A 23,053-nucleotide genomic window follows, 5' to 3' on the forward strand; every position below is an offset into this window, starting at 1 on the left:
ATGGAGCCAATCAAGGTTATTATAGCCTTATGGCAGAAGCAGGAACTCTTAAACAGTCATTTTTATTTTCTTTTGGTCTAGATGGAAGATGACTTTCTTGCTGGCTATTTCAATGCAGTGTTGCTGTTTGGACATAGTGTCAAGAAACTTGTCATCTCACAGAGCCCAATGACACCTTTCAATTTAATCCGTGAATTCCGAAATACCACTTTTGAAGGTAAAATAAAGTGCTGTCCTTTACAGGGTTCACTAAATTGATGAGGGGTGATGAGGGTTTAAAATTTCATTTTAAACACTCTTAGAACAAGTCACTTCTACCCTAAAAGAAGTCCAAGCCTTTCAATGAGTTTTATTCTAGACTTTTTTCTTTTTATATAATTTTTACAAGGATGCTGTTTTCAGTATTTGATGTTCAAAATGACTCTGAAGTCACTTGGCTGACCTTTAATGAAGAAGTCTCAACCTTTTCCAGTTTACAAAGCCATGTAGGCCTGGGTGCCTGCAGTGTGGGTGTAGGCCAGCTGAAAGTGGGTTGGCTCCTCTTAGTCAACTTTCTTGTTCCTCTCACAGGTTGTCTAGCACTGGTGGGCTTTTGTTTTGTAGGCCATGGGCTTAAAATCACAGAATTCAATCATTAGGAAAAGGCAGAGGCAAAACTTATGCAAAGAAGAGAAAATGTTATCTCTCTGGGAGTATAGTCCCAGTTGTTGCTTCATATCAGAGATCTGTACCAAAACGATGACTCAAAGTTTTGTGTTTATGCCCCACCTACATTCAGCAAATATGTGTGTAGAAGTTTCCCAGATTTTTCTAAGATAGGAAACATTGCAGGCTTATCTTTGCTTTAACCATGGTATCTAATACCTAGCAAAATATAGTTTACTAATTCCTTCTGGAGACAGCATCCCTTTCTGAATGTCAGTAAACTTATCTCTTCTGTTTAAGTTTAAAAGTTAAGTTGCACAAACGTTTTTACTCATCCAAAATACAGCACTGTAATGCTCATCATAATTTATAGGTTTAGTTAAAAAAAAATTCTGAAAGTGATAGGTTTTGAACAATGTTCATTCTTTCCTGTGATGGAGTCTGGTACAGTAGGGATTTCATACAATAATTATTTTGATATTAAGAAGTTAGACCATGAAAAAGTTAGCATCAGTTTTTGAGGTGAAAAGGGAGAAGGTAATTGCAGAACTAAAATAATGCTGATACTGAACTAGGAGAAATAAAACAAGTCATCATCAAGAGCAGCGAAAGGACAATCTGAAGCTGATAAAAAAAATCCTCTTATAAAAAAAGGGGAAAACAAGGTGAGACTTTCAGGAGTAGTGAATATTGACTAAGCTTGTGCTCATGTTGAGGCAACTGACTTATGTAGTCAAGCTGAGGCAAGCTGTGCTGAGGCATTTGGGAAGTTCCACTTTAAAATCCTTGTAATGTGCTACACAGGCAATTTCTCAATGTGCACATTTGCTGATGTACAGAGAGAGGAGGCTAAAGGCAAAAAGAACATGGTAAAAACATTATTATTAGGCTTTCAAAAGAATAAAGGGAATGAAAGTATCCTTGTATTTCTTTTACTACTGATAGATTCAAACTGCAGGTGGAAACAGACTATTTTGCTTCTCACTTCCAAAATGGTCTCTTCAAGGGAGGTGACTCTGACATTCTTGGTATGTTGAAGAAATCTGACAAATATATTTTGTTGTAGCTAGAGGGAGACTTTCCTCTTCAGTGCTGTCAGTTCAACACTTTTTATTGGATTTTGTAGAGAAAGTGTAGTGTGGTATTAAAAGAAAAGTTAAAAGCACCACACTGAGCTGATACGTATCTAGCGCATACCTGAAGAAGAAAAGTACCCTAAGTATCAGCAATCCTTTTATTTATCCCATCCCTCCTACCCCATACTCATGTGTTTCTGAAAATGCAAGCCCTCTAACGAATTCCTTGTGTCTGCAGGTGTAGTGGGTCCTGTGATTCTGGATGAATTTGGAGACATTGATACCAATCTGACCGTGCTGTACACATCACACACTGCAAATTATGTACGTATGTGCAGGGTGCAACTGTTCAACCTTATATATGAAAGGAGAAACAGAATGCCCTGTACTGTTGCATAAGAATGATGAAAATAACTGCAGCAGGTGTGGTGGAGTGCCAAGGGGTTCTGTGCATGCCAGAAAGGGGTCATGTGAGGTGTACTGGAGACTGACAGGATTGATGTAATCTGGTGATTCAGTAAGTGAAGTGCAGCTAGTATTTTGTGGGATTGGTAAATTTATTTTCAGAGAGAGGGGAGGAATGAGAAAGAATATTGCAGCCAAGCATATGGCTACACTGAGAAATGCACCACTATAGCAGGAAAATTAATTTGAGTTTGGGCAATACATTTATTAAGGGTAGTCTGGAGCAAGGGACAAAAGAGGGAGAACACAGCTGCTGACTGCATTTCTTCCCTCCTCCCATCCGTAGTTCAAACCTCTCCTGTATTTCAACACTCAAAGCAATGGCACGTGCGTGGCGACTAACAGTCCGGATTTTATTTGGAAAAACCACAAACTGCCCAGTGATACTCCAGGCACTGGTGAGACACCTATTAAACCTACCACCTACCTCTTTGAAGACAAGTCACACAGTCCTGAGATCCACCTGCTGTGTGATCCAGCATGCCACTTTCACACTGCCCCCAGCCAGTGATGCAAGGAGCTGGGTGCAGAACAGCATCTTTCCTTCTCCTGCCTCATCCCCACCATGTTCTCTGCCCCCAGTCCAGTTCAAAACCTTTATTTCTGTTTTGGTGCTGATACCAAGTCTCTTGAAAACTCAATACTGTACCAGTGATTATGGGGGATACCATGGGGTATTTCAGAAGAAGTCACCCCCAAATGAATAATCTTCACTAGAATGTGGTAGTGGTGTGAACTGCTTGAAAGAGTGTCCAGGAAAGGCAGCAGAATTAAGGTTATGATGAGTTATCTGACTCTGCATTTCTGTATCTGATGGATCATGGTGGCTTCTTCTTGCTGCTTTATCCTTGTTGCAGGGAGCTGGGGAGAGGATGCAGCACTGTGCAGATTCAGGGGGCTCTGAGAACAGCTGACTCTTTGAAGAAAGACCATGGGGAAACTTGGTTATAGCTCTATTTACACCCATACTTTAAATCTAAAATCTCAGAAATCACCACCTTATTTCCTTTTGAGTTTTTGGTGACTCCTGAATAGAATGGATGAAGTCCCTTGTTATTCAGCATAGCAGAGCAGAGCCTTGGCAGTCTGATCAGACTGAGATGGTTTCCCCCTTTAAGACTTCTGCCACATGGTGATTGGCAATGGAAGGGCAAATGCTTCAGGGTATGATATGCAGAATAAAAATTATTGCAGTGGCAGTAATTGCAAGGGTTAGTGCACAGTGGGTTAGTGTTCACCTGAGTCATTCCATCAGTGAGAATCCATAGATGAAGCTGTTAAAAGTCTCTGCTAAAGTAGTCCCATTAATTTGCTGTATTGCTTGCCTCCATTAGAGAATAGGCAAAGTGTAATTGGAGAGATAAACATCTTCTGCTAACTAAGAGTCCATTCACAGTAAGGGGTAAAATTTAAACATTTTTATTCCTCAGTAAAGTAAATCAGATGCCCTAAAATTAGGCTTTATCCCTCTTAAGAGAGGTAGGAGTAGTGGTTTATTGCCAGAGACCCATGGGAGTTACCAGGAGAAGGGAGCCAGGAGCTTTGATAAGACTCAAGTTAGTTCTGGGAAGAGCAGAGACATTTCAGTGGAGCTTTCATTTTTCATCTCTGGTCAAATCTCTGGTCTCCCTTGGTTTGACTCTGAGTGCTGTTTTTTTTTCAGAGACAGCAGCACTGCACACATCAGCCACAAGGTCTCCCTGTACCAGCTCCATGAGCTTTGTGCTTTCTGGCTCCTGTCTTCTTGATGTTGCTCCAGTCCCATTCTTATCCATCCCTTGGGCCCCATAACATGCTGTGTTGTCAGTGGATCTTAAATATCCTTCAAATATTCTCTTCAGTATGTCCTTGTTGGAAGCTGCTGCCCAAGGGGGAAAGAGAATTGCAGAAAGCCAATGTTTACAAATGTCAGTAGCTTAACATCTAGTGCTTAACTGAAGCCTGACACTGTGGCCAAGCCATACTAAACTTAAAGTGAAACTGCCACTCAAAGGCACTTGATTATTTTGTTTCACATTAAAAAAAAAAACCTTCCTTCATTGTGATTCTAAATAAATATATCCCCCCCAAAAAGGAGAATGGTCAAAGTTTAAGTAATCACAGTGTCTTGCTAAAGCCAGTCAAAACTTTCCATCCTGGAATAGCTTTTTTCCTCCAAGTAGGTGAACAGCAGAGACAACCAGAGAGCCCTGCTTCTTCCTAAGCCATAACTGAGAACAGCTGACCCAGTTCTGCTGCCTACCTTCCTCCTAGTATTCCGTGAAAAAAACGAGGGCTCATCCATATTTTCCCCTTATTCAGAAAGTTTTAACCCTCATTCTAAACGCAGATAAGATCATTCTTCAATAAACAAACGTTTCTGGTTCCAGAGGACCAGTTGTCTCCCTCTGCCTCTTTTAAAACTAAGAGCCAGAAGGTGGCAGCAGAACCTCAGGAAAGGGAAATTACGGTCCCACAGCACTTCGACGGAAAATTGTAATCTGTTTGTTGAAGCTGTATACCACAATCCACAAACCTGAAGTTTCAGACAATTTTTATGCAAAATTATTTTGCCCGTTCTCATTTAGCTCTCATTTTATAGTGGTGACTTAACTTGTGGAGGAGAACGATAGTACTGATGATTTTCATCAGAGAGCATCAGACTAATACTAAATTACCTTGAGGCCCTTAGACATACTGAAAGAGGCCCTGATGAACATACTGAAAGAAATTGGAGAGATGTGATACCCAGAACAAAAAAAAATCAAAACAGAAATCTGGCTCCAAATTCCAGAGCAGTTCATAAACGGAATCCTATGTCAGATACAGGCACAAAAATTGCTATGTTGAAAATCCTTCCTCAATTGCTGCTTGATTCTGAAGGCAGCTAGTGTGTGTACATTTGGTTCTTATTTCTTTACTAATTTTGATATTTTTTTCTGTGTCCCTTCATTTCTGGTCCTGGGCACAGACAGAAGTATATTAGCCTCAGTAAGGCTGAATAATTCAGCTCTTTTACTGTCCTTGATCAACATGGCAATCTGCAAAACTGGATTCTCCTCTGCCTTTTTTGCCTGAGGCATTTGCTCAGTAAAGCAGGTTCACTCTAGTCACGTGACCACCAGCTGAAGCTCTGTGATAATGGCCTGTTATTCTTCAAATGAAGTTGGTGGCCACCAACTTTCCTTCCCAGTACCCCCAAGCTCCAAGAACAGACACGAGAGAGGCTTCAGTTTGCTTTTCCACAGTAAGACAATCAACATTAAAACCTTATTCAGTTCCCAGCCTTGTTCATCCTGTGTACCTGCTCAGGATTAGAACCCTTGTGGGCTCTGTAGGTTTGGGGTCTAAGTCCTCAGATGCCTGAACAACATGATTTTCAAACTATTTGGCTCCTAGCAGCTTCCAAGGATACTTTACTGGCTTTGTGCTGCCACCAGATTAATTTCCCTCTACAGGATATTAATTTCCTACTGAAGAGTACAGTCCACACAGTAGCGCCATTGCCTGGGTGTGCCCACAGATTGCCCATTCCTCAGGTGGGGATGTAAGGCTGCACTAATCTGGGTCATGCTTCATCCCACATTGAAAGAGGCAAGTGTCATTCCAAGGCAGTGCTGGACTTTACCAAAGCGTCTCAATTTGGATGTGACCAAAAAAGTGTCCTTGGTCAGCTACTGTGATTTCCATGTGTGTGAGGGTAATTTCTTAAATACAATATTGTTTTTCAGCATCCTCCATGAAGTTATCTTTCATTTTTTCTTTTCTGCAGGCCCACACATCTTGACTATCGCTGTCTTTACACTCACGGGAATTGTGATTCTGGTTCTGATCATCTCTTTGCTGATTCTAAGGTACCAACCCCTTTGGCTTTCTGTTTGTTTGTCCTTGAACAGTTTTCCCACTAGGACAAAGCCTTTGATCCCTCCTTGAAGAGCCCTTCATTAGCTTACCTTGCAGACCTGTGTGGTTGTCCCTAGTGTGAACTCTGGTATATGCCAAGTAGTGCTTGCATCCATGGTGTTGTTATGACCGGTTAATAATCAAGGGAGAAGGTGCAGCAAGGCTCAGTGTTCTTGCATCTGCTAAAAAGCTCTGATTCCTATACATACACAGAAATATGTCTCATACCAATCTTCAGAATTTTTCCACTTTACTACCCATCTTTGGCTTTCTTGGGATTCACTTATATTTCTTCAATGTATTGGTGACATAAAAGCTAAATCTAGAAGGTGGTGTTTCTCTTGAGACACCGTAGGAGTCAAAACACCATGAGGTTTTGGTGTTTTCATTGCATGGATCCATTCCTTCAACTCTGTCAACACCCTGCATAAAAATTTTTCTAACAGCTTGGAGTTTCATGCAGCATTATCATTATGGAAAAGGCAGAAATAGAAATAATTGATGACTCCTTTTGATGGAAGAAATCCCACCACAGTTCCAAAGTGTAGGATTTTCTTTAATCTTTAAAAAAATCTTCTTACCTGTGCCTCCCTTTTCAATCTGTATTTTTGTTATATAGTGGAGAACTTCAGAAAAAACAAGAAAATAAGATCTTAAGAAAAGTTTATTAGAAACAGATGCTATTCAGGCTCTCTTATTTTGAGTAGACCAATCTAAGTTGCTAACTAAAACAAGGGAAAAATCAAAGATAAAGATACACAACTCTTATACATCCAGTTGTCCGCAAGATACGTAGGCGCTAATCATTGTCACGTCTTAGCACTGACATACAAACAGACAGTAAAGTTTCCAATGCCTATGAAAATTAATAAACAAAAGCAGGGACTTGTAATATATTCTATACTTCTTCATATTTGCAGATGCATAAAATCTAAATATTCTGTTTAGATGATTAGATTATTGTCTACATATCTTTGTGATATTCCCAAGCATCAAATATAGAAGAGATTTCTGAGACTTTTTTCGAATAAAACTTGCACTTTTAGTGTCAAAACAGTAGTAAACTTCTCAAATATAATTGCTACTGAAGATTATCCCCTAACAAGCAAAGAAGAGAAATTCCTATGAAAATCAACAAAATGTCTCATGATATGTTCTTTATCTCCTAAGTTTCTAGCACACTTGAACTATTCTACAGCTACCTGTGAAGTTCTGACTGCAAAGTAAAAAGTCTAAATCCTGAAAAACATGTAACTAAATATTAGACCTGGAAGGTTTTAATTCAGTTTGATATGTTCTTAATAACCAGCTGATACCAGTTTGAACTCTAGTGCATCTTAATGACACATAGACACACCTTACAAGGTAGAACAGAGAAAAACAGTTCTTATTGCAATTGTTGGTCTTCATTTTCTTAAGCAAATATATGCTAAAAAAATGTAGTGAACAAGGGAATATTTGTGTTATTAGTCAGTAGTATGGGTTCTGCCATTTGGAGCATTTGCCAGCAGTTATCAGTGTGTTAGGATTCTCCTGCAAACTCTCCACTCAATCCTGTGCAGTTTTTTTAGTTGAGGAAGGACTTGCACAAGTAAGGAGACAATTTGATGAGCACTAGCTGTCTTTGATGAGCACTAGCTTTTCTCTAAGACTGAATTTCTGCAGGGGAGACAGCAGTTTCTTTCTCCCATTTCCAAGGACTCTTCCCTCATTTTTATAAAATGTGCAGAATACAAGGGACACCCACAAAAAGGCACTCAGCACCTCCTCTCCTGGCATTGTATTCACAGCAGTTCTTACTAACCACTGTGGATGGCAGGACTTCCTTTGGCTTACATTTGTTTGTGGGACCTCTCTTCCAAGTACATTTAATAACATGGAGGAGAAAACTGTATAAAATCCAGATGGTCCTTTATGCTTTAAATTCTTCTGACCACCCCCAAGACTCTGGCAATTGCCTAGCAGCTGTTCTGCTAAATCTGTTCTGTTCTGCTACAGAATGAATGAGCATTTAGGCTTTCCCAAAGCTAGGAGAATTAAGGAGTTTCCTCAAACTGGAAAACTGGATGAGAGCCACCAGGCTTCTGCTCAAGTCTCATCAACCTGTCACACCATCCTTGTGTCATCCTGACACTAGATGCTTCCCTGTCCTAATCTCCTGTTGTGGGTTTCGGTTCCCTGGGAGGATGTCCCAGAAGGCTTCTCTTGTTCTTCAGGAAGTACAGGAGAGATAATGAGCGCCGGTGGAAGAAATGGTCCCATATACCACCTGAGGAAATCCTGCCTCTAGAGACCAGTGAGACAAGTTATGTTAGTTTAAAGGTAAGAGAAGCACAGTCTCCAAAGCTGGATCTTGGATTCTGTCTCCTAAGGACAATCAATGCTGGGGTTTTGACATGTTCTGACTACAGCACCCTATGGCTCTGGTAGGATGAGGACCTGTTGATTTATGATTTTTATTTTAACCCACACTTGCTGTATTGAAGTAATAGAAATCATTCCCCATCTATTGCTCCCTAATAGAATATACCTGTTCCTATCGGTAAAGCTCATTTTATGATGGGGGAATGGGCTGGGTATTGACTTCCAGTCTCTGATACAAATGATTTCCTGTGCATTGTTATGCCTCTATAATGCCAAAGAGCATGAAAACAGCAGGTGGAGGGCCTGGGAGTGGCATGGATGTCCCACAATTTCTGTGGCATGTAATGACCCTCCCTAGAGAGAGAGGTTTATGCTTCTCCGTGTGGCACACACAGACATTACTAATCCCTCTGGACTTGTCAAGTGAGGAGTAGGTGATAATTGCAAGTTAATTATTCTTCTTTGTTCTCAGATTGATGAAGATAAGAGACGTGACACCACCCAGAGACTTCGCCAGGGCAAGTATGACAAGAAGGTAACCTGACTGCAGTGTCCATGCTCCCTTCCTCACCTTTAGGAGGGCACATTTTGGGAGGAGGTCATTCCACCTCCCCTGACCTTGCAGAATGGTTAGTTCTTATGGAAGGAATAAGCCCTTTGTTCCCGATCTTCTGCTATGTATTTTGTTTGCTGACAGAAGGCTAAATATTAGACTCCATGAACCCCTAGCCCTGGAGTACAGCAGCATAAACACAGGGACCAGAAATCTGATACATTTTGGTACTAAAGAGGTGAATAGCTTAATGGAGGACAGGCCATTTACATGGCAATTCTTTGCATTCAGTAGAGCTATCTGCCTGATTGAGCTATATTCTTGTTGAGTTAAAATCTGCACAACTGATAGATCTAAATCCTTTGAAGAAAATATAGTTCCAGTACTTATTAGCTGATTAACTGAAACTCCAACAGTGAAGCAGTAGGCAGGTGTTTCTGAAGTATTTCTTTGTATGGACATTTCTTGGAAGAGAAAGACTAATTGCTGTTGTACTAAACATATGACTTTTTTTCTCCCACTGGTATTTTTCCTTCAGGTGGTGATCCTAAAGGATCTCAAATACAGTGATGGAAATTTCTCAGAAAAGCAAAAAATAGAACTGAACAAGGTAACTGTTGCACATAGAAACTGGACACAGCAGGGTGGGATGGAGGCTATGAGTGAAGTCATTGCTTTCCGCTGTCAACTCCAATAGCCATATGCTTGTGCATGTTTGTGAGGTGGACAGGTAATGAATTCCTCAAAGGATATTGCTTGATGAACTTTATCTTTGTTATGTGATCTCATCACCACTTCAGAGTCTGAATCGTGTGCCAGTCAAGCTGAGGATGAATGAAGTAATTCATGTGCTGTCATATGGCCTTACTTAATCAGTTTTTATAGCTGATGCTAAAAGGCACTGCACTCTTTTGGCTCATATCATACTAATTCATCAGTAGTGGAATGTTGTAGTTAAATCTTATTATTGAATGCCAAGTGCAGCTCTTTAAATATAAGTTACTCTCTGCTGACTTTTGCATACAGACCCTTTCAGCATGGGAGATTAATTTGGCTGCAGTACTGCATCTTTTTTTGAATGGTTTTCCTATTACACAACACTGCTATATTGTGAATTCAATAAACTCTAAAAATACCTCAAAGTAAACTACTGTTGTCTATTTAAATGGACAAACTCCATAATATCATGCAGCATCATTAAATTTTTATTACTTGCTCATTTACTGACTGATTCACATCATTCTGTCACTCATAATGGCTATTCTGGTCAGCTGGGAGGTTTGATAGAGAGGCAGTATTAGATACTATATTGGGCTCTAAAATTAACTTGCAGTACCCAACAGCAGCCACTCTTATCTCCCTAATCCAGAAGATTCTGGAATGACAAATGTCTTCAAGTACTTCACTCAGTGCCTTAGCACACTCTGGTTTAAGGGAAACTCATACATCTTATCAGGGCCTGAGATAAAAAGCCGTGTCATACAAATATCCATGTCCTATGTTTCTGTACTAAAAATGATTGCTTTTTAAAACAGATTAAATGTCTCTGCTCCAGCTCCTACAGATTGATTATTACAACCTGACCAAGTTCTATGGCACTGTGAAGATAGACACCATGATCTTTGGGGTGATTGAATACTGCGAAAGAGGTTCTTTGCGGGTAAAGAATTTTAAGGGTCTTCTTCTACCCCCAAATTATCAAATTTCAAAGTAAGAAAAGAAATCCCCATCTCTCTGTCTTTGACCCTTGTACAGCAGCCATGGACTGAGCAAGAGGTGGCAGGTTTCTCATTCTAAGTTTCCTCCCCCTTGTTTGGCGCTCCCCATCCTGCCCCAGGTTCTGCTGTGTCACTTTGATGGTTCTCAGCAGCAAGAGGACGAGGTGAGGGGGAGCCAAGGAAAAGTACAGACCCAGGCCACAGTAACAGCCAGTATTGGTGTTGTGTCCCCTATTGGGAGCATATAGGATTTAACTTGTTCTTAATTTTCCAATCTGTAGCTGTTTTCTCTGCTGATGTGCTTGTGTACCACAGAGTATGCAAGAGCAGAAAAAAAGAATATATTCAATATTAGTAAGGGAGAAAAATGGCAAGTTCTGCATTTTAAGGGAAAATAACCCTTATTTTTTGTTTATAAAAAGAAATGGTAAATTGATGCTGGCAAGAATATGGAAAGACTTACTACTTTATTACTGGTTTAGTACTACCAATATTATTTCAGTGCTAATCATGAAGTGATAATCATCAGCTCTTCTGAGGGTATATATTGTCTCTGCTTCTGTGATCATACAAAGACTGTCATCAGTAGCAGTGGTCTCTGGAACAAACTCACAGCAAGGCAGCAAAATAATTGTTCTCTAAGTTATTTTCTGGTAAACTGGCATACTTATGGAAGTTTACCTTTATCAATGGATGTCATCATGTCTGAAAGAACTGTAAATGACTGGCAGGCAAAGATAAAGCAACAATTTACTTTGAACTTGTTAGGCTAGGAGTAAATTGGTAGGAAATGGACTGTGAGCACAAAACATGGAAAATCCTCTCCCTTCCTCTTGCACAACTTGACCATTTGTTTCTCAGCTATTTTGTGTTATTAAAAACTTGTTTTGAAAACTGATTTCGCAACCTATTTTAATTGCAGAAACCTTTCTTTTCTGTAGTCCCCCCTTTTCTAGCTCTGTCTGAACTTAATATATATTTAATATTCCCTAATTTTTGAGTCAACTTCTGTTCTAGTGCATGTACTTTCTATAAAAACCAAAGTTGCTGGTTGAAAGGCATGCAATTTGTGCACCCATATCTCATCTTCTGCTTTTTCCCTGAAAAACCTTTCTTCTCTTGACAGGATGTTTTAAATGATAAAATATCCTACCCTGATGGCACGTTCATGGACTGGGAATTTAAAATCTCTGTCATGTATGATATTGCCAAGGTAAGTGTGCTGTCATATGTAAATGTAAATCAGCCTGTCCTGTCTTGCAGAACTGATCCTCTGAGGAGTGTAGCTCTCAAAGTCGTCTTCTTTCCTAGAGCTGTGTGCCCTTCCAGTCTGTTCTCCTCTGGGGACAGTTATCTGAGGCAGGCTTTCAGACTGAAGGAGGAAATAGGGGCCAGAACTGGCCTGGGGCTATTTATAAATAAACAAATCAAGTATACCCCAAAGAAATGTGGCCCAGAGATCAGAGGGTTACAATCTGCTGACCAGTGGTTCTGTTAAGTAGGGCTTATGCCGTCACAAGCTCTGCAAAACACACTGCTTTGTGGCCTCAGGTAAAGCATACAGAGCAAAACTGTATTTTTTCAAATCACAGACTTATTCTAATATCTATCCAGAGATGGTATCAACTTTTTCTAAACAAACTGTTCATGTACCATCCTCATTTTCTCATTAGAGTGAGACACTGGTTTCTCACTACAGCTATCGATTTCAAGCAGCTGGAGAGGGAAAAATTTAGTCATGTACAGAAACCAAGGCTGGTTTTCAGTAGCTTTCAACAGATCTTTGCTTTTTAGGTCCTTGTGGTAGGAAAAATCAATATGCACAATAAAGGAAATGCTGTTCTACATTAGACACTCGTAACTGTTTAGCTAGTAGTTAAGGACCCTTTGTAATTCACTGGTATAATAATTCATTATGCCTCTACAGATAATGTAAAGAACCCCCTCCACAATCTGATCTTTTTGCCAGGGCTCAGCTGCTCTCCTCTTCCTATAGCTGGTTTGAGTTGAACAGGCCTCCTATTTCCCTACATGCACCAGTTCAGATTTGGTCTCCACGATGAATGACTCCACTGTGTCTGTTCTAAAGAGATATTGAAAATCTTGTGCTTTATTAAAGCCCACTTAATCCAAATTGTCACAGTTTGTTGGCCTTGTTAATGACTTTCAAGTTCAGTTTACGTTCAGTTAAAGTTTCATTTTAAGTAGCAGCAGAGGAGTTTCTCTTCCTCCTCAAAACCCAGAGTATTTTTTAACCCTTTGCACCCTCAGATCACCTTCAGATGTTTCCTTAGCAAATAATGATTAGTACTGTCTCTGTTTATGAGGAAAGAGAAATCCCAGTCCCTCTGAAGGGAGTGACCAAATGCCCAATGACTGCAATTATGCTGAGACTGCACAGCCAGTCATTTGCTGCACCATTGGTAAAGGGGACATGGCACCTGAGGATGGATTGGCACAAAGCATCTGTTATGTGGAATGGCTCCTGAGCATTATTACCTGAGTTAGGAGAGATGGTTCACAAACTCTTCATGAAAACTTGTATGTACCTAGGATTATCAGGAAAATTACTGTTGTTTGGATGACCTGCCAACTCTCCTATTCCTTGATACTATGGTGAAGCTTCTGGGACCTACACATTTCCATGAAATTCTAGTATTGCTTTTTCCAAACCATATCTTCTAAACCTCCAAGCACCATATCTATATTTACTTGAATGGCTTCTCTTTTTAAAGAAGTAATTTCATGCCCTCTCAACTCCAGTTCCTCTCATCTCAGTATCTGTCCTTTTCAAGTCCAGCTGCAGCTCTCCAGGCTATTAAAATACTTATGACCTGGTGTTCCTTTGCCTTCCTTTTGAGATGCTTCTCCCTCTCCACATCACCACTTTCATTCACTCTGCTTTTACCATGGCTCAAACAGTCCTTGTACTATGCTTGCTTGAGAAGCTGCTGCATCTGTTTCTGAACAAAGGTTGGGTCTTCTGTATTCCCTGGAGCAAACAGCCAAGTGATGACTATTCTTGGAGCAGTCTCTAATTCAATAGAAAAGGTGATGTGGCCAAAGAGGAAGTCCTAAATCTATTCAGTTTACTTTCCCCCCTCCATCTTTTCTTTCTTTCTTGCTATTGTATCTGCCTCTTGGATTGATGGGACCACCTTATAACTACATGGATTTGGCCATGTGCCCAAAGAGCTCTGATGAAAGGTCTGCTGACAGGGAATTGCAGTAATCAAGCCTTGTAGTTATTAGTGCATACACTGTTGTTGCAATACTATTTATTAAATAAGTGGCTGCTGCAGGATATTGTGCAAGGGGTTGTAATATTCTTGCATTATGCCAGGAAAAGGTTTGTCAGTCAGAACTAAAGCTTCAGAGCTCCGGAGCAAAGGTTACAAGAATGCTCAAATATTTGGAACTATTGTACTGAAAGCCATTATAAATTTTGAAAATCACATTGTGGGTTTTAATAGGTTCTGTGTTTTCAGGTAGGTGCATATGTTAGTGAGGAGGAAAGAGGAAAATTTTATCAGGGACATTTACAAGACCTTTGCCTCCAGAAGTTGTTAACAAGAAAGCCTTGGGGTAAGGAAATCTAAATTACCTTTGCCTGTCATTTGATGCTGATACTAATTGGGAATTCTGCTGCAGTAATGGAAATATTTTGTGGCTAATGAAAGCAGGAGCTGGAAGAAGGCGTTGCTGGAGGAAAAAGGGCCTAAAGCAGGCAAAACATCCTGGGTAGTGTCATCAGGGCTGCATGCGAAAAGCTGCTTAATCAAAAAATATGTTCCTTGGGTATAGTGTGCACACAATCTCTGTAAATTTGGCATGGTCTAGATAGATCCAGGATAACCAGTCCAACAACATTCTCCAGAGATTGCATCTTTTGCAGGCAGCTTGTGTCTCAAACGTACATCTACTCTGCCCAAAACTCAGCTTGTATCTCAGTGATCTCTTGTAGCATTTGCTGATCCATTCCCAATTAGGAATAACCCAGTATTTGAAAAGAAGGTAAGGACTTCTTTGAAAAGAAGACCCAGCATGTCATACAGTGTATCATGACCACATGAGCCATGTAACCCTGGTGGGATTCTACCAGTTATAGAAAAGGATGAGCTATACATGTAGGAGCCTAAATGGAAGATCATTCAGAGAAGAAACTGAACAGATATAACATACCTGTTCTGACTTCCACAGGATAGAGATTGCACTTCATATACTGAGAACGAAGAAATGAGGCCTATAGGAAGAAGAACAACCAGCAGTAGGTTATAAGTTGGTGTGAGTTTAAGTCGTTCAGAAGAGTGAAATGGAACAGAATAAATAATAGCAAGAGGGTACAAATTAGCATACCTGCTTCCTTCTTCAGTTGACAGCCACTGCCGTGCCTCAGTGCTAGCCCCTTCTCATGGATTGCACCATATTTGAATGTCTTAGGCTAGATCAGATAATTTAGAGGCAATGAGTAAAAAGGGGCGAGCTACACACCTCTGTATGCCTCTGTGTGTTGTGAGTCAGGAGTCTGAATCTCAGGAGATAAAGATGAAACTGTACTGGCCAGGCCTCATGCTCGCTTCAGGTTTAGCTCATGGATAACTGCTGTGTATTGCCTTGTACAGAGAAAACCATAAACAGTCAGGTCAGCAGAGACCTTTATGTCTGTCTAGTCCAATCCTCTGTCTGATCTAAGCCCTAGTGCATCATCTGACACTCTCTGCATTGACTGCTCTGGAGCCCTCTGCTTTGCAATTACAGGATCTGCTGCAATGTTTCAGAAAACATTTCTGGTCTATGGTGATCTTCAAAGACAATACAGACATAAGAAGCAATTCCTCTCACACTTCTTGTGTCTCTTGGATGAACGTGCAGTTGGAAGCACTTTTTGTGTGACATTCCAAGAAATCTATATTAAATTTACCCAAATACATTTATTGTAAGTGAAATTAAAACTTTTGTGGGAGGAAATACATTTCCTTAATTACGTGTGCTCTAATATTGACAAAACGAAGATGGTATGTCAGATTGTTGTTAACTAAGAGTAAGAATGGCCTCCCATGACCCACTTCCTCATTTCTCAATACTGACTGTTCTTAAGACCTTGGAAAGTCTCCTTTGTAAAATAATAATATGAAAGGGAATTGTGATTTATGCATATCCATTGCAGATGAAGTCTTTCTAATTACTTGCACAGATACTATGCTAATATTCACATTCTTGTTGAGTCTGGTAACATCTGAGTGTCCCACATGTAGTTATGCTTTCTTTCTCTTTTATTCTCAACCACAGGGAATGTCTTATCTGCACTCAAGCAAAACTGAAGTCCATGGTCGACTCAAATCCACAAACTGTGTAGTAGACAATCGCATGGTAGTGAAGATCACTGATTTTGGCTGTAATTCAATTCTGCCTCCAAGGAAAGGTAAAAAAATGCCTGTCTGGACTCTCCTTCACAGTTTCCAACCCAGTGGAATTTTCTCATCTTCATAGACCAGTAGGGTCTAATTACGTCTTGTACACAGTAGAAAACAATGCAACTTTGATTCATATTATAGCAGCCATTATATGTTTTTAACTTGAATAGCACAATGGAAGAATTACTAGCAGACAGTGTGAGAACAAGGAAAGATGAATATTCAGCTTTTAGTTTAGAAAACAGAGATTTCACCTGTGATTGAGATGTGAGAAACATTTTCAGTATCCAAGTCCTTCATGCAAACAGCTCTTTTCAGCAGTAGTACTGAAACTGTGTGAAGAAAAAAAAAGAGTTAATTTACCATAAATCTTGTAATTGACTAGGTACATGTGTTACCACAGTGCTCTGTGGTATCATTTAAACAGTAACAGACATGACTCTGATAATCCTTGAAAAAATCTGTATTGATATCTGATGATAACTCTGTTTCTTATTCCTTAGTTAGGAATCTCATAATATATGCTCAGCCAGATTGAAATAATATTAATAGCTTTTCTCTACATTTTCTATTCACCTCACATTCATAGAATATTTCTGTAAAATAGAACACTCATTTCTACTCATCTTTTCCTTCTTACTTGATCTGGAGTGAAAAGATGAGCCCATCTGAAATTATGTCATATGAATATGCAGAGTAGAGCTTGAGATATAATAAACACAGCACTGTGCTGCAACTACAGCCTATGACCTGAAAAGAAACTGGTTGCAACAGGTTTGCAGAAAATTTTTACATTTAGACAGAAACGTACTCAAGAGTAGCAATAAGAACATTAAAAAGGACTAAGAAAAGTTCACTGAACATAAATGTTCTATTAATTCTTCATTTTAAAATTTTAATTTTAAAATTTTTATTATTATTATTAGTATTAGTAGTATTAGTATTAGTATTAGTATTAGTATTTAGTATTACATTGTAATGTATTTATCTTCTTTTATTGCTTGTAAACAGACTCAAAATTTCTGGCTACTCAGTCTATGTCCTTGATGAAAACTCAGTGTTTCCCAAGAGATCCACAGATTTATTGTGGTTGGATGTTACAGCCTAATATCATAACACTGTCTTCATGGTCACTGTGTTCAGGTCTCTGTTATGTCACCAGCATGTCACATCTGTTGTACCATGGCAGCATTCTGGTTTTGAGGTACAGTGGTGCTCATTGCACTAGAAATACAGATTAATAATTTCTGTAGAAGGCAAGTAGTTATGAGCAGGTAACATTATGCCAGAATCAAAAGCACTTGAAAATTATTTCAATAGCTTCATGATATCAAGGTCATTGGGAAATATTGCTGTCTTTTTATCAGACACTGTGTATAAAAACTCCTTGCACCTCCTAGCTCAATAATTTATGGCTCAGAGTATTTTTATTATAGCACTGGCACTCCTTGGTCTTATCCAGATACATAGGCTACTTCTAAGAAGCCTTTGACACATAGCTAAGAAGAGCAAGTTCATTGCCAATAAACATAACTTTTCTGGAGGTGTAAGAGTCTGCATCTACAGTGGAAAGTAGCAGGGTCAGCAAATCCCAGAAAACTGAAAACTACATCTGAGTTTTATCTAACCTGAATTGATGTCAGCTTCTCAAGAAAAGTGCTAAAGTAGGAAATCCAAAATACCAGTGGGCTCTGGATTGGATATGAAAATAGTAAAAGGAAATATCATTATAGCCAGTGGATGGTCTGAGAAGGATCACCCTTTTTTGCAATTGCTTCTCTCCTTTCCCCTTTGCATCATCCTGCATTGCCATCTGTATCTTCAGACCTGTGGACAGCTCCTGAGCATCTCCGGCATGCTGATGCATCTCAGAAGGGTGATGTGTACAGCTATGGGATCATTGCCCAAGAAATCATCCTACGCAGAGAGACCTTCTACACCAAACACTGGTGGGACAACAGAGGTAATTCCACTGGTTTCCCGTCTATTGCAGCCTTCTGGGATGGTTGTAGCTGTAACTGGCCGATTCTCCATGTTTTGTGAAAGGCACTGTCTCTGATAACTGCTTGAACAGCTGCTCCTTTCTCTGTGGTGAATGAAGAGCCTGTTTGAAGGATCTCACTCTGGGCACAAGTGTCCCTTCTTCTGTAACTAAAGTTTGCATTGAGTTTTCTTGCCCTTTCTTTTCCTTCTCACCTGGAGCCCAGCATTACGGAAGTTAACATTATACAATGCTGTCCAGACTTACTGTGACATTTAAAGGCCTCAAAGATTTTTCTATTTTGACTTAGAAACAACATGTAATATGCCATTTATTTTAGGCAGCATAAATCAGCATTGTCAACACAGAAAAACAAAAACTCAGCTGCATGACACAAGAACAGTTGGCATTTAAAAACTGGCAATTCAGACTTCATTCAAGCTGGTTATAATTAACTTTAGCAATTTAACTTCTGTCAGAAAAATCATCTCCTCCTGTAGTGCATCTATTAAACCCTGTATTGTGCATTTTGGGACATTGTTTTTGAGTAGCTGTTGTGGTTTTAAGCCCAGCTGGGAATTAAGCAACATGCAGCCACTTGCTCAACCTCCCCTCTCTACCGTCCTTCCCCCTGGTGGAATGAGGAGGAGAATCAAAGTAAAAGTTACAGGTTGAGATAAGAACAGTTAAATAATCAAAAATAAAGTAACCTCTCACTGGCAGGGGACCTGAAACAAGTTTAAAAAAAAGTCCTTGATTTAGGATAAATACAGCTTAGCAAAATACCAAAACATCAGTGTGTTACCATTCTTATTCCAAAATCAAAACACAACATGCTGACACTTTCTGAGAAGAAATTAACTAGCCTAGCTAAAACCGGGACAATATCCACCCCTGTCCGGCCCAGTCAATCCCAATTCCCAGAATCCAGGCATTATTATGTACTAAAAACTGACAGAGAAACATGTGTGGGTTTGGGATTTTCCTAGTGACTAACAACAGTTACTAACAACAAATTTAGACATAGCCTTTACCTCTGAGTCATTCTGTTAGATCCGCCTCACATTTGTTAAAACACCTAGAGCAGCAGCTCAACAGCCTAATAGCCCTTTTACTGAGTCACTTTTGAGAATAATTTCTGGGGCATGTTCATCATCCTACACTACCACAAATCTGTGTTCATGTTTGGGGAAACACAGTTTTTGACATCACCAACTCTATAATAGAAATGTAGATCTAATGGAGATTAGAAATGTCTGTTCTCCTGAAAACAAACTGTTCAGGATTCCATGCTTAATGAAAGGTAGAGAAAATAAGGCCTTTCTATTCCTGTTTCTTGGGAATAGGCAGGCACAATCCTTACGAATGCAAGAATTTTACAAATATTGCCAACATGGAGAAAATGCAATGCCCTGCCTTGCTCATTTTGACTTGTGAAGCAAATCTATAGCAAACTACATTCTTTTAATGGCTTGTTGAGCATTTGCAATCTTTCTGTGTTGTGTTAATGGTATTAAGTTAGCCTCAGACATAGTGTTTCTTTGCTTTTCTGGGATGTGGTGGCATCCTCACTGCTCTGTTTTTGACCCTGGCTATCACAGCCAGAACCTGGTTCTTTGTTTTATCTTTGACCTGTATCTTAATGCTGTATTCTGTCTCTTTGGAAAGACTGTCCCTTTCAAACAGCAAGAGGGCAATCCATGGAATTTAAAGATTTTGTAGCACCTAAGCTAGGTACCTAACAGCACCTAAGCGATGTTGCTGGAGATGGTTACATATTAGCATGTGAGGTAAAACAACAAGAAATTTACTAGATGTGAAATCTGTTTGCTAAGTCTGGGTCCACTGTAACTTAAAAAATAATCTGCTTTGTAAATTTCAGATGAAATTTTACATTTTCCATTCACCAAGGAGATTGTTTTCTCCACAAAACCTTTTTTCTATAAAAGCATTATTAGATGTTTAAGATACACATTGCTGGTCGAATGGCTTCTGGTATTATTCTTGACTTTTGTTTATGCAAGTTGAGTAAAATATGTTCATCAGTTCATCAAATTTCATGTAACAGAAAGGAATTAGTTTTATTACATATTGCTGAAGTGGCTCCTCATTTAAATGCCTGATTCACTCATTAGCCAAGATGAGCAAAACAGTGAACCAACTTATTCAAACACTTCTGCATTTTGCTTGTGGCATCATCTAACTTTGGAAGACAGTAGCTTAAACTTGGGGTGACTATTAATTTACAAATGTCCAAGATAAAAAGAGGGGGAAAAGTACCAAATTAGAGTCAGTGGTAGTGGACGAAGAAATGTCCCTGTTGTATGTTAGATTCATTTGGTTTTTAAGTCACAAGAGAAACTCTTTCAATGTCTAGGCTATCAGAAGTTAGTCTCTGCAAATTAAAAGACATTATATTAATATTTCAGGATAACTGATACACCTGCTTCTGCAGGCTTAAATGACAGTAGCAAAGATTGTGTTCAGACTTTAAAAGACTTATTTTAAAAAACCCCATACCTGAGCTCCATCCACCAACTTAGCAAAATTGAACTCTCAGTTAGTCTGTGAGCCAATTTTCTCAACATGAAAATATGTATCAATCAACTTAATGTTGAATAATATTGCTGCTAATGAGAGAGAAGAAGTCCCATTACAGGTATACAGAACTGGATTTCTAATGTGTAGAAGTAGGTCATAGTCCTTTTCACTGACACCTCTGCAAGAAGCTGTTCCCCATCTGGTTACTCCACTCTTCTCAGAAACACCTCATTCACTGCTAAAGACTGTGAAGTCTTGCCACGTACCAATGCTCAATTCAAGCTGCCTTTCTTGTCCACTACTTTCTGACTAATTGCAGTGTTGCTAATAGGTACTGTTACTTCCTCTCTCAGGTGTGTGTCCAAGCATGGAAAGCCAGCACATTCCTTCTGCAACATGAGCCCTACATAGACTTTCTTGTCTCTTAGCCCACAGAAGACTTCTCAGCAGTTTCTCCCCTCTATAGCACTTGGGAGACTCAAGTTTCCTGCTCCTTCTCTAGTCTGTAATTTCTGTACCAAAAAGTCAGAAGTTGCTGTATCATTTTGGTGTGATCATGCACATTGGCATGTTTAGGCATCTGTAGCTGCCCTAGACCAGTGCAATTATAGATCTTCCTCATGTCATTATATGCTTCCTTCAGTAAAATTGTATCCAAAATATAATCAGACATTATTAATATAAATTATCTGTTCTGATTCACAAATCCTTTTTAATTTCCCTTAACTCCAGAGGTTAAAAATTACTTCTCTTTTTAAATACCTTCCTTTCCCTGGAATTCTTGAAGTCTGCAGGAAAAAGACAAAGGAAGATGTTTTTGCTTTAGCTCTCTCTTACTGTGCTTAAATTGAGTTGTGCAAATGCAGCCTGATTTTGATGTGTTCAGAGTCCAAATAACTTTCATAGAATGGGTTTTATGACTAGGAGTACAAATGAGTTAACAAATGCAATGCTTTTAACCCATTTATATGAATAGCTTAGTTTTAAGGAAGTTAAGCATGTGCAGGATGATTTGAACTGCTCTAATGAGCAGCGTATGTCTCCACACTTTTGATCAAGCTGCAATGGGCTTTTCACATTGTTTTTGGACTGTAATTATACTTCATGCTGAGAGGCACACTAATAATGCCCAACATTCATTTGGGAAGATGCCATAACCACAGTGTCTACTGTGACCAGTAAATACTCATGTACATTTCTATTTGTTTTGCTTTCAGGGACCTTCAAGCCAACCTTTTTTGGTCTTGTGCCATATATTTAGAAAAGCTTCAAAGTTGAAACTCACATCAAAATGAGGGAACTGTGCTCAAGAGTTCTGTTTGTACAGTACCTTGTAACATCATAGACTGCTATAGACAATGACAATGTCCTTCTTATGCTTTTTTGTTTAAAACTTTGATATTTTTTGTGTACTAGAGAAACTTTACAGAGTGGAGAACTGCAAAGGAGTAAAGCCTTTCCGACCAGACCTGACCTTGGAAACAGTGGGAGAAAGACAGGCAGAAGTAAGCTAATAATTAACAAAGCCATTTGCTGGGTGAAGAGTGGAAGCCCTGGCCAAACTAAAGCCTATGATCATGGGAAGGTGGAAGCTATGCGTTTTATTCCAAAGGCCCTAACTTGTCAGAAGAAATTGCATTCTACAGTTGTTAGCAGCAATGTGGAATACGAGTAATGGAAATTATTTCACTGGAAACAAATAGACATTTATGCTCTCACTCTTCTGACCTATTTTAGGTATCTTTGAGATGGGATGAATTACACCTCAAGTATACCTCTTTTCACTGGTGTAGTCCCTATGCCTTCTTGCGTGGATGAAAATGTCTGTATTGTAGATATTCACATATTCATCAATCAGCCTCATTCTTTTTGGCTGAATCACCAGTTTCAGAAAAATCCCAAACATGGGATATTGGAAATTACCACAGCATTTACCACCATGCCAGTAACTGTGTCTGACTGCAGTCTGCAAGACTGGATCCATTCACTTGCCTTTCATTTGTATATTGCAAATTCGAGTTAAGATCATGTCAGTAGTCATCACAGAGTTGAGATGCCTGCAATGAGTGTTCTAACCATAGGTTCAAGACAGTTAGTCACACAATTTAATATGTTGCTAGTCAAGAATAACCAGAAATTCCATAATGAACTAGTGCTGTTTAGCACTACTCTCTGTCAATATCCATTACTCAGGTAGACTTTTCCTTAAATTTTTGTTTGAAGGTATATACACTAGTGGAGAACTGCTGGGAGGAAGATCCAGAGAAAAGGCCTGACTTTAAGAAAATTGAGAGTACTCTGGCTAAAATATTCAGGTGAGTAGCAGGGGCTTTTTGTAAGATGCTCCAAACTCCTCCTCTATTAGAGAGCTCATATTTTAAAGTGTGTAAATTGATATGATTATGATTCAGTCA

The 23,053-nt window shown here is 39.3% G+C and overlaps 1 protein-coding gene across 2 annotated transcripts in view; it reads left to right on the forward strand.

Moving 5' to 3' along the window:
* The window catches only part of GUCY2C (guanylate cyclase 2C), a 43,384-nt gene that overhangs the window by 11,964 nt on the left and 8,367 nt on the right, over positions 1–23,053 (forward strand). For both annotated transcript variants that reach the window (XM_058805577.1, XM_058805578.1), the window contains exons 8-20: positions 82–217; positions 1,960–2,045; positions 2,473–2,584; positions 5,938–6,019; positions 8,285–8,390; positions 8,905–8,967; positions 9,524–9,595; positions 10,541–10,645; positions 11,830–11,916; positions 15,993–16,125; positions 17,943–18,080; positions 22,056–22,144; positions 22,863–22,954. In XM_058805577.1, the coding sequence (XP_058661560.1) occupies positions 82–217; positions 1,960–2,045; positions 2,473–2,584; positions 5,938–6,019; positions 8,285–8,390; positions 8,905–8,967; positions 9,524–9,595; positions 10,541–10,645; positions 11,830–11,916; positions 15,993–16,125; positions 17,943–18,080; positions 22,056–22,144; positions 22,863–22,954 (1,301 nt within the window). The remainder of the gene's footprint in view (positions 1–81; positions 218–1,959; positions 2,046–2,472; positions 2,585–5,937; positions 6,020–8,284; positions 8,391–8,904; positions 8,968–9,523; positions 9,596–10,540; positions 10,646–11,829; positions 11,917–15,992; positions 16,126–17,942; positions 18,081–22,055; positions 22,145–22,862; positions 22,955–23,053) is intronic.

The sequence above is a fragment of the Ammospiza caudacuta genome, chromosome 5, assembly GCF_027887145.1.
Source record: "Ammospiza caudacuta isolate bAmmCau1 chromosome 5, bAmmCau1.pri, whole genome shotgun sequence".
Taxonomy (NCBI): Eukaryota; Metazoa; Chordata; class Aves; order Passeriformes; family Passerellidae; genus Ammospiza; species Ammospiza caudacuta.